We start from the raw sequence: 17,600 nt of genomic DNA on the forward strand, positions 1-17,600 counted from the left end.
AAAAAAAGGTCATTATAAATTAACAAAATTTGTTAACGCACTTAGAATTGAATTTGTTCCCCAAAATATGCATCTCTTTATCTAACTTAAAAATAATATCTACAAAATATGAATTTAATACATTAAAAAAAAGTTTTATATCCCTAAACTTAGGGGTTTCTACTTTAGCAACCACACTATAATTTATTTGTTCTGAGAAATTTAGTTAAAACCCATAATTCTTATCCCTTAACCAAAGATTCTCAATTAATAAAATAAAATGGGGCATCAAGCATATCAAATTCTATACCCAAAGCATAACCCGTGCAAACAACAACTTTATTGGCAGACATATAATCAACATCTCTGTAGGGAAGCAACACTTTCTAGCATAAAGAAAATCAATAATTTTTGCCAATATATTCAAAGTAAAATCTTCCAAGGCAGCATTGATATTTTCCCCACATTATATATTCAACATGTTCTGTGCATTCACTAAGAAATTTAAACAAACACAAAGACAACAATACCAATGAACCAAGACAAAACGTCACTGATGAGAAACTCAATTACAGATATACAAAGAATTATAAAGCAAGAAATGACTTAATTACAAATACACAGAATTATAAAGCAAGAAATAAAATTTTCAGAAGAGAGGAATGAAAAATACAAATTTTTAGCCGTAAGTTGCAATTGTAAGAAATAATTCTTAAAAAAATAAAAAAAAATAAAAAAAACAAAAAAAAACCTATTTATAAGATGATGGTTATAGATTCCTAATTAAATTTGGTTATAGTTATAGATTCCTAATCAAATTTGATTGCCAAAACTTATATACAAAAATAAATGAAATAAAACACTGATTTCTAACCAAACACTGATTGTTATGAAGACTCATAACACTGATTGTTATGTGGTTTCTAAATACCCGTGCAAATAAATTTGATTTTAGTAATATCAATTTTTTTCATTTATTAATATTACTAAAATATAAAACATAAATAAATAAATAAAATGAGTGATGATGTGGAAATTGTCGAGCAAGTCAACAAATGGTCAAAGGCTTTGGTTATATATATATATAATATATATATATATATATAGAGAGAGAGAGAGAGAGAGAGAGAGAGAGAGAGAGAGAGAGAGAGAGAGAGAGAGAAGAGAGAGAGAGAGAGAGGTATTATGTCCACAATATTTTCACAATAAATCATAGGTGATTAGGCGGGAGGGGAAAATAACTATTATTGTTTTTCATCCGGAACATGATTTGCTACGAAAATATAAGCATTAACAATACTTATATGCTTAAGAGTATTTGTTAGACCAAAATAAACCAAAATAAAACTGCATAGCAATAGACCTTTCTTTTTTGAGAATTGCATGGCAATAGACTTAATGTGAAAGAGTAGTTCTAGAATCACAAATTATTCAATAATTTTTTTTGCTATAACTCTAACATGGCAGACTATAAGTGGTTAAACATCACTTAAACATGAGTTTACTATTTTTTCTTCACCAATTATATTTTATCATATCACAATTGTGGCCAGAAGTTGTGAAAAATTTTATAGTCCTAAACTTTTCTATGCTAAAATTTGTACAATTTAAAAAATAGAAATGTATCTATCAAAAAAGAATTAGATTTGCATCATATTGTTTGTATTGTTTAGATTCAACATTAAGATTAGAGCCATATAAAAAAAAACAAAATCAAAAAAAAAAAAAAAAAACATTAAGATTAGAGTTTAATTAGACTTGTGTTTAGTGTGAATTACCTTTTAGCATTAAAACAAAAAAGTGTGTATTACCTTTTATTTAGTTTTAAAAATATGACGTGGGGCAAGAGATAATTGGACTAGAACTTAAAAACTATCATAAGTCATAGCTAGCCTCGTTAGATACTTATATATTACGTGTCAGATATATATGTTACTTTTTGTTTACTGTAATGATTATTTTCCAAGAAGAAGGGGCTGTTTTTATTTTTTTAGACTAGTTTTGGTTTTCATCCGAAAGAAAGGGGATTGCTTGTGAGAAAAAATTTGTTGCGAAAATAAATGCATTAACTATACTGATATGATTCAGCGTTAAGAGTATTTATCGAACCAAATTAAAAACTGTCAGGCCAAAGAAGATTGGCGTTAAAACAAATCCCCAGAAGCTACTTGACGTTAAGGTTGGTTATATATATTAGAATTGTTGATTGTTGATTGGTTATGGACTTATGGTTGTATCTATTCTTTAATATTTAATATAATGATGTGGCATGTTGATACTGAAAAGTGTAAAACCACATTATTTTAGAACTTAATCTTTTTGGACTAATATAAAGTATAAACAAGCAAATAGAAAATTATAGTTTGATTAGACTTGTGATTATTATGGATTACTTTTACGGATATACCTTTAGAGAAAGTTCACCGTAGAAAGAGATAAATGCACGGGAGACTTTACAATGACGGAGAACTTAAATAAGTACTAGTATAATAAGTCATTATCTCATAATAATACTCTCCCAAGCTTATTCTCCAAAAAAAAAAAAAATGCTCAAAACAAAATGCTCTCCCCAATCTGTTTTGCTGTAACATGGGAAACAAAATATAGAAACCAAGCCAAACCTCAATCAAATCTCAACAAGGAGCAGCACTTGTGTCCACCTTCGATTGTCAAATATGTTTGGAGCCCATCATTTCCAACAAGATATTATACCACTTTTCATGTCAACCTATCATTTCCAAAACATTGGTTACTTTTTGTTTACAGTTATGACTACTTTCCAGATTGAATCTCACGCCAAGATAACATCAAAGGGTTTTTTTTTTATGATTAATTTTTGGCTAGTTTTGGTTTCTATATGAGAAACAAAGGGACCGATTGATACATAATTGAGCGATGATAGAGGAGTACTACAAAATTTGTTACATGGAGCTGTGACAAAACAACTTAAACATTCGTTTAATTGGTAATTGAATTACTTTTATGATGTGTTTAGATGACATGATTTGGTTATTTGGATTTGGATTTTGGTGATTAAAATTTAAATAACTTGTTTGAGAAGTTTAAAAAATATCAAGGATTTGAATTTTACAAATCCATCAAGAATTTCAAACCTTTAAAATGCTTGGATTTGAAATAACTCTTAAAGTTAAGGGATTTGAAATCAAGGCATTTCAAAACTATTAATTTAAAATCTAAATCCAAATTCAAATTCAAGTTCTCAAACACAACCTTAGTATTTTTTTTCAATGTAATTTGATGTGAAATTTAAAATATATTTATTAACTATACTGATATGCTTAAGAGTATTTTTACCCCCCCTCCCTCCCCCCCTTGTTCATGACTCATGTCAGTAATGGAGTTCAAACCTAGTTCTCATCCATGGTGATAAATAAAAGTTTTAATTAATCATGATTATGGAAATTAACAGTATTATTATTATTATTATTATTATATATATGTAGAACCTATTATATGCCCCTATTAGGAAATTATGCTTTTAGCCTTTAATAGTTCCTGCCTGCCAAACAAACACATGCTAATATTGATTCTTGACTGAGTTGAAACGCAGATGTCAGACAAAATTTTGCTATCATTGTGGGAGAAGGTGTTCTCAGCATACTTGCAGCTGCAATGAATATGTGAGGGAACGGAATAGGGTGGTGTCTGCAGAGCTGAACATGGCTAGAACTGATAAAGTGATATTCGCTTGCGTGGTGCTTTTCATAATTGCTGTATTAATACTTTTTGTGCAACATTATATATTGCAGTAAATCTGAAAAGAAAGTATTTGGAAGGTGTAGTACACACGTGTAAACCACTTCAATGCTAATTGCAAGTGGAAAAAATCATTCNTACGAGTATTTTTACCCCCCCCCCCCCCCCCCCCCCCCAAAAAAAAAAGATATGCTTAAGAGTTTTTTTTTTTTTTTTTTTTTGGAGAAATAAGATATGCTTAAGTGTTAAGAGTATTTATCCGACCAAATTGAAAGTACAAGGCAATAGAGACTTCACGTGAAAATTCTAGGATTTGAAAATTAGATTCGTGTCTATTAAAAAGAAGACTAGATAAGTATTGCAACAGGATTAGGGTTAAAACAGTTTTTTTTTTTAATTTAAAATAAATTAAAAAATAATAATAAAAAAAAAAAAAAAAAAAACAAAGGGTTTTGGAATCAACATGAATATTAGAGTTTGAGTAGACTTGTGATTAGTGTGGATAACTTATTCCTTTAGAGAAAGTCCGCCATGGCAAGAGATAAATGGACGTAGAGACTTTTCAAAGACTTAAATACTATTGTAAGTCATAGCTCGCCTCATAAGTCATAATCTCATTCTCTCCCAAGCTGTAACATGGGAAACACAATACAGAAACAATTCAAAAGGCAGCACTTGCTTCAACCTTCGATTGTCAAATATGTTTAGAACCCATAATTTCCAACAAGAAATTCTACAATAAGGAACTTGTTTCCACATTTTTTGTGTGGATTGTGTCTCAAAATACATCGATGCAAAGCTTGAAGACAGTGTTGCCAATGTCCGGTGCCCCGGGATGAACTGTGGGAAGCTGTTAGACCCCTTTCATGCCAACCTATCATTCCCAAAAGACTATTTGATCGGTGGATGAACCTTCTTTGCATATCGAAAATTCTAGGGTTTCAAAAGTGCTACTGCCCTAACCGGAGTTGCTCGGTTTTAATCATAAACGAAGGTAGGAGAAAGGATAAGAGATCAAGTGTCCAAAGTGCAAGCAACCATTCTGTTTCAATTGCAAGATTCCATGGAAAGTGGTCATCTTTGTAGTCAGAAGGAAGATGACATAGATATGAATGATATTTTACGCAAGAGAAGGGTGGGTAAGATGTCCTGGATGCAATTTTTGGATAGAGCGTGGTTATGGTCTCCCCATTATTACTTGCAGGTTCTCTCTCTCTACCAAATTATATGCAAACATGTAGTTGTGTCATGTGATTCTGTTTGTTTGCTTGCAACTGTTGTGAGCTTTTTTTTATTATATATTTTTTTTAAGTTTTAATTTATAACGTCTATCTGATAGTGTATTAAAAATTTGAAACTCATTACTTTATATTAATGTAATTAAAGTAAATATTAAATGATTAAATCATCATTTCATAATAATTTAAACTTCAAAACATTTGCTAATTTATCTTTGGTATTGTGTTGATAATATTCACTGTTTCTTATTTACCTATCTCCAAAATCTTGTTAGAAAAGTTCTTTAAACTCGTTATGTGACAATGGCTATCAGAAATTCTCGTTAATGAAAATGTTATTCTTTACAAATTGCTATCAGAGAGGAGCTCTCTTAATTAATTCTATCTGAAATAGAAAGTTTTATGATTGTCTAGAACAATATGAAACTTATGGCATCATTTGTAGTGTTTAATTTCTTTGGTTTGAACTCGACCTCTACCCTTTCCCATTATGAGGAGAGAAGGGAATCACAACTTCTTCTACTCAACTTTCTTATCTTCAAAAGGTTTTTTTTTTTTTTTTTCATTCTTAGAATCCTCTCCTTAGCCTAGAAAACTCAAGCCTAGGAAATAAAAGGTTTACCTTCAGTTTTAATTAGTCTCTGACTTCTTCGCCTAAGCCATGGTTTTAATTATCTTGTAACACTGAAATCACACGTGGATAGTTGAAGATTAGAGAGAAAGAAAAAGACAATAAGCAATAAGCTTTTAAAAAGACTAACCATGCGTAATGATTGATAAATGGCACACCATTACAATTGACAGCCAAGCAGACCGGGTGGCTCAGTCTTCCTTTATTCACCTATTTCATAATTATGCACATTTTCAAGGAAATTTGTTTATGCATGTGTTATTGGGGTGTACTCCCACTCAAAATTTGTTGTTTTAAATCAAAGATTAATTATCAAAGAATCACTCAAAAAGACGAAGAAGTGTTAGAGATAATTGATCCACAAAATACCTATTTCACATGCGCTTTCAAACCGAATAGAATAATTTGTTATCTCTCTCCTTAAACTCGTCTCCTGATGAAATTATGTTTATTCTTAAGTGGTGGCTCTGGAACTCTCTGTAGAGTAGCCGATGGTGAAGGACCCAAAAATGCAATAATAGAAGACCATACCGAAAAAATGATCATTCTCTCCTTTGCCCTTCCAAGGGCTTGAGAACAAGATAAGACTTGTGACTCTTATACCAACGAAGGAATACAATTAAACATGCACCCACAGAGATATGAACCCTTACCTCTAGGTTGTGACAAAAATATTTAGACCTAGGCGTGTGCATTAATATAAGCCCCTAACATCTTCCCACGATTTCCAACAATGAACACAACCCCTAGCGCTTAGGAAATTGTTGCCTAATGATACATAGAAGCGTTTAGAGTAAAGGCAATTCTTAGATAGTTTCAAAGCAATGCTCCAAGCTCTCAAATAAGAGGTGGGTCTCTAGTGGGCATGTGGGGCCCACTCCCTGAGAACTTGAAACATTGCTCTAAGATTACCTAAGCTATTCCCTAATGTAGTGCACAAATCAAACGAGGGCAGTAAGAAGTTAAGAACTACAAGATCAGCTTGAAGGCCCCAACTCCTCGTAGTACCAGGTTGAGAGTAGGCAACCAAGCCCAAACTTATTTGAATATAAGAAATGGAAGATATTTAAACTACAGGAAAAAAATAATAATAATAAAAATGTTTTTTTTTTTTTTTAATGAAAACAAAGGCTAAAATACGTGGAATTATGAATGCCATTAGGAGCATTCGCATCAATGTGTTTATTTTACACATTCATTTTTACACTAAAAACTTACTTTTTCTATTTTACACATTCACTTTTACAAAACACCCACATCAATTCATTTATTTTACAAGTTATTTCAATAAAATATTCATTACACTCTATTTTTTTATTATTTCTTTTTACCTACCTGCCTTAAATACCCGCGCCCTCTCTCTCTCTTTCATTTTCTGGTTTCTTTCACGCTCTCACTCTCTTTCTCTCTACACCCATCTCTCTGGTCTTCTCTTCCAACCCATCCGCCACAGCTCCGACCACCAAACGCCACCGATCCATCACCCTCCACCACCGAAGCTCCACATCAACGATCTCCACAGCCCCGCATCACCGATCCACCATAAACCCATCCGCCACAGCTCCGACCACCAAATGCCACCGATCCACCACCAAATCTCCACCACCGAAGCTCCGCATCACCGATCTCCACAGCCGCATCACCGATCCACCACCAAATCACAAAACCCATCCGCCACAACTCCGACCACCAAACGCCACCGATCCACCACCGAAGCTCCGCAATCGTTAATGAAAATGTTATTCTTTACAAATTGCTATCAGAGAGGAGCTCTCTTAATTAATTCTATCTGAAATAGAAAGTTTTATGATTGTCTAGAACAATATGAAACTTATGGCATCATTTGTAGTGTTTAATTTCTTTGGTTTGAACTCGACCTCTACCCTTTCCCATTATGAGGAGAGAAGGGAATCACAACTTCTTCTACTCAACTTTCTTATCTTCAAAAGGTTTTTTTTTTTTCATTCTTAGAATCCTCTCCTTAGCCTAGAAAACTCAAGCCTAGGAAACAAAAGGTTTACCTTCAGTTTTAATTAGTCTCTGACTTCTTCGCCTAAGCCATGGTTTTAATTATCTTGTAACACTGAAATCACACGTGGATAGTTGAAGATTAGAGAGAAAGAAAAAGACAATAAGCAATAAGCTTTTAAAAAGACTAACCATGCGTAATGATTGATAAATGGCACACCATTACAATTGACAGCCAAGCAGACCGGGTGGCTCAGTCTTCCTTTAATCACCTATTTCATAATTATGCACATTTTCAAGGAAATTTGTTTATGCATGTGTTATTGGGGTGTACTCCCACTCAAAATTTGTTGTTTTAAATCAAAGATTAATTATCAAAGAATCACTCAAAAAGACGAAGAAGTGTTAGAGATAATTGATCCACAAAATACCTATTTCACATGCGCTTTCAAACCGAATAGAATAATTTGTTATCTCTCTCCTTAAACTCGTCCCCTGATGAAATTATGTTTATTCTTAAGTGGTGGCTCTGGAACTCTCTGTAGAGTAGCCGATGGTGAAGGACCCAAAAATGCAATAATAGAAGACTATACCGAAAAAATGATCATTCTCTCCTGTGCCCTTCCAAGGGCTTGAGAACAAGATAAGACTTGTGACTCTTATACCAACGAAAGAATACAATTAAACATGCACCCACAGAGATATGAACCCTTACCTCTAGGTTGTGACAAAAATATTTAGACCTAGGCGTGTGCATTAATATAAGCCCCTAATATCTTCCCACGATTTCCAACAATGAACACAACCTCTAGCGCTTAGGAAATTGTTGCCTAGTGATACATAGAAGCGTTTAGAGTAAAGGCAATTCTTAGATAGTTTCAAAGCAATGCTCCAAGCTCTCAAATAAGAGGTGGGTCTCTAGTGGGCATGTGGGGCCCACTCCCTGAGAACTTGAAACATTGCTCTAAGATTACCTAAGCTTTTCCCTAATGTAGTGCACAAATCAAACGAGGGCAGTAAGAAGTTAAGAACTACACGATCAGCTTGAAGGCCCCAACCCCTCGTAGTACCAGGTTGAGAGTAGGCAACCAAGCCCAACCTTATTTGAATATAAGTAATGGAAGATATTTAAACTACAGGAAAAAAATAATAATAATAAAAATGTTAATTTTTTTTTATAATGAAAACAAAGGCTAAAATACGCGGAATTATGAATGCCATTAACTGGGTAATTGTTAATTAAGGGCCCAATCAGTTGATTACATACTAATTTTTAAACCCAATTAATTGGCCATGTATCTAGGCTTAGATGGGTTGGACAACTGGAACCATTCAATTGTAATCAAACAGTTGAGATTTAGTCATTAAAATTTTCCCATACACGTACTTATGCAGTTGAGTAGTTAGCCAATCTCAAAATTTTGGAACCAAGGATTTATTTGTTATTGTTGTTGTTATAATTCCGTAGATGAATTCGGAAACACGGAAAAAAACAAAACAAAATTAAAAAAAAAAGAAAAAAAAGAAAAAGAAAAAAAAAAGAGGTGGACAGTAGACAATCTGTTAGCATACAGGGTATGCTCCAATTTGGGACACTACCGCACTGCCTCAACGACATTTTAAGGTTGTGTTTGTTTCAAATTGGGACACTTCTGAAAATACTTTCAATGTAAAATGTTTAGTATTTTTAGAAGTTTTATTGGAAATTTTAATTTTTTTTTTAAAGAAACACACAAGAAAAAGGGAAATGGAAAATTTTAATTGAACACCACCTCGGAAAGAAATTAAAACTTAACCGAGACTTGGTCAACTGGACCCATTTCTATGTTTGTTCTCGACAGTTAAAATAACTTATATCACAATTGAATATTCGTTTGTGTCCATTTCCATTTCCATTTAATGATTGTTCTCGACAGTTATAATAACTTTTATAACATCATTTTGTTATAACTTCCATTCCCATAGTTTAAAAATACAATATTCGTTTTTATAACATCATTTGGAAATGGAAATGACACATTTCCAAATCATATTGTAGTAATCGTTTATGAAATGGGAAACACGCTAAAGAAAAATGGAAGAGACTTAAAAAAACCCCAAGAAGAGCAAGTAGAGGAAGATCCTGTGTTCACATGTGAAATATGCATAGAGCCCATGCAATCAAACAAGAAATTCAACAACAATAACAATTGCGTACACCCTTTTTGCATGGATTGCATAGCCAAATACGTCGAAACCCAGATTGACAACAAGGTGGCCAACATTAAATGTCCTAGTTTGTATTGCACGCAATTGTTGGACTCTCTCTTTTGCAGGAGAATCATCTCAAAACCACTATTTGATAAGTGGTGTGATATTCTTTTCGAGTCGGCTGTTCTTAAGGTTGAAGAAAAATGCTATTGCCCAGACCCTCAATGCTCAACTTTGGTACTTAACGAGTGCAAAATTGTGACAAAATCTGAGTGTCCTGTGTGCAAGAAGGAGTTCTGTTTTCAGTGCAAGACTCGATGGCATGCCGGGTATCGATGCAACGAGAGTGGACAGTTGAGAGATGAGAATGATGTTCTGCTTGGAAGGCTTATTGAAGAGAAGAAATGGAGTAGATGCCCCAATTGTGGTCATGCTGTTGAACGTGTTGATGGTTGCAACGACGTCATTTGCAGGTATTTTAACATACATTGTTGGATTTTCTCATCAACCATGATATATACACATGAAACCATTTTTCGAAAGTTATATAGACATGGGTATTTATACCAAATCCTTATTTAATTTAGTCTGCTTTTTTTGGAAGAATTTAATCTGCCTTTATAAAACTGTGACCATGAGTATTAGATTTAAATATTACTTTTGAAAGATTGAATTTTGATTTAACGAAAAAAAAAATGTAGTATCCTTTTAAGTTAATATAATGAAAATATAATTCTTTAGATCCTTTTAATAATTTCTCTATTATTTACATTGTCACATCATATATCTCATCCCTGTCGAAACAACTAAACATGAACCTAGTTTCTTTGATAACATTTGTGCTAGAAACTTAGTCGCAGGAATCTTAAATTTTGATTCATTTGCAATATATAGTTCACTCTTTCTTTTTATTTCCATGTTTTCCAGTGAATATGTCAAAATAAATTGTTTGTTGCTTGAACCATATATACGAACTATGGGATTCTATTAAATTCCATTTACAGGAAATCTTAAATCAAACCATAATGATTAGAGTGACATACCAAAACCAAAAGTCCCTTAGGACCAGGTTGACGAGGGACATGCATAGAATTGGTGTTGGTCTACAATCTACATTGTGGTGGAATGGCAACCAGGGCTGGTGTTATGTCCGGAAGAATATATGTTGGCACGTCATTAACTCTTGTAACACTTCGAATCTTTGTAAGTCTTGGTTTAGTATTGAAAATATGTCAAAGAGCAAGACAAGTCAAGATTTAAGTTGTGAAAGACTCAAGAAAGTTAGAAACTAGACAGGCACTATACTACATTTTGACACAAGCACAATCTATCGAGTTTTACTAAACTCGACAGCTCGAACCTGCTTGACCAAGATTCATGTAGAACAGATCCTAAGGTGTTTTCTATCAAACTTTTGACCAATGGTTTTGTGGATTACAAGATAAATATAAAAGCAACCCTAGAGAAAGTTTTTCAAGACTTTATGAGAGCCATATTTCTGTTCACATTTATGATTTTTCCAAACTCTCTTAAAACATCAACCAAAGTTATATTTTCATACTAAAGATGTTGTGATTAAGTGAAGTTGCTGCAACCAATCTACATCCAAGTTGTTGGTTAAACCTTTGGGAGGTTTCTTGGAGTTGTGAGCAGATGTTCACATGCAATAAATCTAAAATAGAAGAGTCCATGAGGATGAAGTTATATGTGGTTACATCCATAATTTATACTTAGATAGCGATAGATTTAGGGTTAAGTCTTCTGTATTCTAGTTTTTTTTTTTTTTTTTTTTTAATTTTTTTTTAAGAAGAATTCTATTAGATTTGTTTACCTTGGGATTGTAAGGTTAAATCCCTATATGTTTTTAATGTGAAACAATTTTTTTCACTAGTTTTCTTGGGTCATTATTTAGTTATCCCAATGTGGTCCATGTTATGTGATGTTTACCAAACTTGAAACATAATTTGGTTAATTACCTATATTTGGATTAAATTGGTTAATCAAATCACAGTCGAGCCCTAAAACCCTAACAGCTGGTGTTTGTGAGCCACACATCTTACAGGCCCTGCAGGTCCTTCACTTATTTTCAATAGCTAGGGCCAAGGCTATCCATTAATTTACTTAGCGCACGCCCATATTCTAATTCTTCTTTTGGACAACATCAAATTATATCATCGCACCACATTGTCATTCATTATATAAGTACAATTTAAAAAAATATTAAGCATAGTGAGTCAATTAACATTGACCTTTAGGCGAACATAATCTTACACATTAGTTTTTTTTTTTTTTTTTTTTTTTTGGGGGAGGGGGGGGGGATCTAACACATTAGTTATTCATATACTCGCCAAATCTGAAATAATTCCCTTTTTGAGGCAGACAGACTTTAAGTGTTTAAAGCAATTGGATTAATATACGACAAGCAGTTCATTATTTAGAACCTTCATTCCACATTTTGTAAACGAGGAACCCATCTATAAAATTACATTCAAATTTCAATAAGTTTTATGACAATATATTTTTTGGAAATTTATTCTGTAGTTCAGAGTACAATAATTGGTACTTTTCTTCTCACATAAATAATGGATTTCATTATAAATTATCAATATTCATATATATATATATAATTATATAAGCAAAGGCTCCATGTTAAAGAGTATAAGGTTGTGCCCATGTGGCACATTCCTTGAAGTTCTCTTTATTTAGGATTCTAAATCAACAAAGTTTGCATTATATCAAGTATTAGTTCATTAAATTAGACAATAGAGTAAATGCTTATATTAATTATCTATAGTTGTGCATTAATTATTTATACCAAATGAATTTATATGATGATTTTTATAAACCATATATAAGAGATAATTTTTAGTTGAAATAATAATAATAAATTTAGAATATGACATTCTTACTCATGTTTAGTTGCGCTTTGATTGCAATTGACACAAAAGCCATAAAAATTAAATATTTGTAAATTCACTAAAATAAATCTTAGTCCTTTAAATTTCCTAACTCCTTTCAGTCACATGTAATATATATATGTGTGTGTGTGTGCGCGCGCGCACGCGAAATAGAATAAATATATTTATTTTGTTATAGCATAATGAAATTTTAATATTTTTCTCAAAAAAAAAATAATAATATAATTTTTCTACGATTTATATGAGAAATAATAATTGAAAGACATATGCATTTTTTTAGTAGGCATGAAACATGTTTATCTATATTAACCATTATATCATGTAATTTTTAATTTGTGAACACGTATATATAGTGTGATTTCTATTTTGTCTATAAAATAACTAAATATTATAATTTTTTATAAGGAAGTTTATTGAAAAAAAAAAAATTATACATCGATAGTTGGGGGATGAATCATGAATGTCTCTATCGGAAATTAAGGTGTCAACCAATTAAGTTACAAAATTCTTGGTAAATTTATTGAAGTATTGTAGAAAACTAATAATAAGTTACACTGCACATCGTGCAAGAATTTAGCTAGTTTAATTAATAAGAGCTACTGTTCTTGTGAGAAAATGAAATACCAATAATGACTGACTCTGAAGTCTAAGCTACTTGATAATTACTCGCACTTTTTGAAGGACACCACCTCATATTACTCTTGCTTCATTGACCACTCCCTTAACTTTTATGTTCTTATAAACCTGAGGTTTGAAATTTTTTTTTTTTTTCCATCTTTTACAGAGAAGTAAACATAACATGTTTTACTATAGAGTACTAGTTGATCTCATTCTTGACATGATTGGTTTTCAATGCAGATGTCAAACTCGTTTTTGCCATAAGTGTGGACAAAAGTCTCATTTTGGCCAATGTGGAGACAAGGAACTTGATGACAATCTTTGCAATAACATACTTCAATACATATTGGTTGTGTTGACCATGATATCCGTTTATGTGTTCATCAAAAATAATTTATTTCTTATAATGCAATAATTATAGTGAGAGATGAGAGATTTAAACTAATTTATATTCTAATTATGGGAGATTTGAGCTAATTTATATTCTAACTATTGACTTATTTTGAAATATTTTATAAGAAATTGTTTTAATGCTTCTTCTTCTTTTGTGGATAATTCAATAGTTCAGGAGGAGATATTTGAACTATTGACGTTTTTATTGAAAACACTAAGATTGGTACTAATTAAGTTACAAGACTCTAATATAACAATATAATTTTGGTTTTTAATTTTGTTGCATATATTGGGTTGAAGTTATTGGCAAATAAAATTTAAAATGCTTGATGTTGTTTTGTAATTCTAAAATATTTTAAGTTTTTTTCTTTTTAACTTTAAACCAATTGGTGTTAGGGAAATCAAGATTTCATCTTGCCAAAGTAGAAACAAAAAATTTTAACATTTAAGAACAAGAAATATAATAAGAATCTATACTAAATTAAGATATCAAAAAATGTGCGTCTATTCAATATTAATAAGCTATAAATAAAAGAAAATCAGAAATATTTTTTTTTAATACTCGCCAATTCAATAAAATAAAAGTCAACGATATTTTGAATTCCAAAAATTATAGTATATGATTTATTTTATAATATATTGCATTGAAATTTTCCTTTCAATATATATCATTGATTTTGTAATCGTCTTCTTCAAGACCTAGTTTTTACAATATTCATGACTAGAAAAGTGTAAAACATTGTAGTTGGTTTTTTCATCATATGCAAACCAAATAAAAAACATATTTACTATCATCTTATATCTCCATTATTCTTCTAACTAAAAAATAATAGTGTTTCTAAGTAAATAATTAAAAAAGAAAAAAAAAAAAAAACTCAAACACAAATGGAAGTTCAAAACTACTCAAAACTCAATCGCTTAGCAATATATTCCATAAATATGTCCAATTTATTACAAACTAAATAAAATAAAGCGTCCAAACAGGTCATTCAGTACACAACAACATCCAAGCCCCAAATCTTCAACTTTTTAATTTGAAAATTGAAATCCCAAACAGATCATTTAGTAGCCAAACACAGCTTCTTCTTTTTTGCTATTAGTTCTAATTTAAATTTATAACTTAAATTAGTTTTTTGCCTACTCGTAATAAGTAATAACTAATAACAAATTGTCACTTAAAATTTGTTATAAAAGTATTGTGAAATTATTATGGACATAACATTTCTCTAACCAAAATACCAAAGTGGCCAAACACTTTGTCATTAATTTGGGGGGAGAAATATCAAGCAGTAATATGGGTATTAACAAAACCAAATAAATTAATACCGGTAATGACCATATATTTCAAAAATATTAATATCGGTAACAATTAGGAATTTGTATAAAATGTTTTTTTTTTTTGGTGAGGGATCATCAACTATAAGAATGAGTTAGACAATTGTTTTATTTTTTAAACCCCCTTTGTCTTCACTTGGTTCCGTTTCTAATTGGTGTTGCCTTCTAAACAGAGTCAACCGACACGTTGCCCAATAATTTTCAGGTTATTTTTTTTTTTTTTTAGAGTCGGAATTTTTTAAGTTATGACTACTTTTTGGGAATACAAACTAGCATGGAAACTATGGTTGTCAGCACAAATGAACTAACAGGACTTCAAAAGTACAAAGATACAACCAAGAAAAGAGGAACAGAACACCAAAACCACAATTTAGGGTCCGTTTGGTTCGTGTAAAATAATTTTTGAAAAATAGTTTATTTTCTGGAAATGCTATTTTCGAGAAAGGAAAATATTTTCAAGTGTTTGGTTATATTCTGAAAATGTTATTTTCCTACTATTTTTCACATTTTCTCAGTTATTTTCTCATCATCTAAACAAATTTTATTACAAAAAATTTTAAAATCACAACTAATTCAACAACAAATTCCAACAGCAAATTCTGGCAATCAAAAGCCACAACCACCAAAACATCACCACCACACCACCACAACAACAACAACAATCAAATTTAAAAAAAAAAAAAAAAAAAAAAAAACTGAGAGATCGAGGAAGAGAGAGCGACGAGTCTGGGTCTGGGTCTAAGTCGACGACGAGATCGAGGTTCGTGGAAAGGCGAGATCGTGGAGGTGATGGGTCTGGTTCGTGGATCGGCGAGATCAAGGAGGCGATGGGTCTGGGTTCGTCGGTTTGTGGGTCGAAGGCGATGGGTTGCTCTGGGTTGCTCATGCTGTTGCTCATGGGTCTGGGTTCGTCGGTTCGTGGGTCGGTCGGTTGCTCGTGCTAGCTTGGTCTCTCTCACCGGCAGTTCGTGGGGCTTGGTTGCCGGTCTGGGTCTCTCTCTCTCTCTCTCTCTCTCTCTCTCTTTTCCGGAAAATTTCATTTGAAGTGAAAATAAAAGGGGAAACAATTTCAGCTTTGACTCATAGTCAACGGAAATGAATTTCCGAAAATGCTATTTTCCATGTGCAACCAAACACCCACATTTACAGAAAGCATTTCTGAAAGTAATTTTCACCCAAAACACGCAACTTATTGATGTTTCAAGTCAGAATACAAGATCGCATAAGTAGAGAAGAAATTAAATTACAATACTCCTAAATTAAGTTACAAAACTACTCCTAGATAATTCATGTGAGTGAAGTGCCTTACAAATATGAAAGTATCTTCCTTGATCATTAGTAGGTGAGGCCATTTTTTTTTCCAAAATTTGATCGACTTTTTTTTTTTTTTGGCAAAAGAGTATTGCCATATGTTTCTAGGACCTCTAAATATGCACATGTTATTTTCCTATGAAAACGTCACCATCTTAAACCGTAGTAGGCAGGGGCATTTCCATCCAAAATTTAACCAACTTTTTTTTTTTTTTTTTCCACAAAAGAGCATCTGTATTCATATATTTTTTAGGACCTTTAAATATGCTATGTGCAAGTTTTCGAGCACAAACATCAACCATTATTTTAGACAAAAATCTTAGCTTGTAGTAGGTGGGGGCATTTTCATCCAAAATTTCTTAAACCATAGTAGGTAGGGGCATATCCATCCAAAATTTAACCAACATTTTTTTTTTCACAAAAGAGCATTGTTATATCATATATTTTTTTAGGACCTTTAAATATGCTATGTGCAAGTTTTCAAGCACAAACATCAACCATTATTTTAGACAAAGATCTTAGCTCGTAGTAGGTGGGGGCATTTTCATCCAAAATTTGACCAACTGTTTTCACAAAATAGAATTGTCATATGTTTCTTGGACCTCTAAAAATGCTTTGGGCAAGTTTTCGGGGGAAAATATTGACCTTTTATTTTGGATTAAAATCTTAATCCGTAGTCAGCAAGGGCATTTTTGTTTGAAATTTTACCAAACTTTTTTTTTTTTTTTTTGGGTTGCAAAAGAGCATTGTCATATGTTTCTAGGACATCTAAATGTGCTATGTGCAAGTTTTTTGGTAAAAACATCAACTATTTATTTTGGACAAAAATCTTAACCCATACTAGGTGAGGGCATCTTCGTTCTAAATTTGACCAATTTTTTTTCCCACAAAATAGCATTGTCATATGTTTCTAGGACCTCTAAATATGCTATGTGCAAGTTTTAGGGCGAAAACGTGTTGACCTTTAATTTCAGACGAAAATCTTAATCCATCATAGGTGGGGGCATTTTCATATGAGATTTGATAGACATTTTTTCACAAGAGAGAATTGCCATACATTTCTAGGGCCTCTATATATGCTATGAGCAAGTTCTCGAGTGAAAAACAGTGATCTATTATTTCAGTCGAAAATCTTAACCTACAGTAGATGACTGAATTTTCGTTTGAAATTTGAAAACTTTTTTTCCCACAAAAAATAGTATTGCCATATGTTTCTAGTCCCTCTAAATATGCTATGTGCTAGTTTTTGAGTGACAAAGTCGACCTTTCATTTTAGACAAAAAGATTAATCCATAGTAAAGG

The 17,600-nt window shown here is 32.0% G+C and overlaps 1 protein-coding gene across 1 annotated transcript; it reads left to right on the forward strand.

Annotated features, from left to right (window-relative positions):
• Nucleotides 1-9,585: 9,585 nt before the first annotated feature.
• Nucleotides 9,586-13,674, forward strand: LOC112036172 (E3 ubiquitin-protein ligase RSL1-like). Its single transcript, XM_024068979.2, has 2 exons — nucleotides 9,586-10,196; nucleotides 13,500-13,674. The coding sequence occupies exons 1-2, from the start codon at nucleotides 9,586-9,588 to the stop codon at nucleotides 13,672-13,674; spliced, it is 786 nt and encodes a 261-aa protein (XP_023924747.2).
• The last annotated feature ends 3,926 nt before the right edge of the window (nucleotides 13,675-17,600 follow it).

The sequence above is a fragment of the Quercus suber genome, unplaced genomic scaffold, assembly GCF_002906115.3.
Source record: "Quercus suber isolate HL8 unplaced genomic scaffold, Cork oak 2.0 scaffold_171, whole genome shotgun sequence".
Taxonomy (NCBI): domain Eukaryota; kingdom Viridiplantae; phylum Streptophyta; class Magnoliopsida; order Fagales; family Fagaceae; genus Quercus; species Quercus suber.

Bases quoted from the DNA above. Each gene is read 5' to 3' on its own strand.
- LOC112036172 (XM_024068979.2), top strand. From the start codon at position 9,586: ATGGGAAACACGCTAAAGAAAAATGGAAGAGACTTAAAAAAACCCCAA. The intron at 10,197-13,499 runs GTATTTTAACAT...TTTTCAATGCAG, and splicing joins TGCAACGACGTCATTTGCAG to ATGTCAAACTCGTTTTTGCC.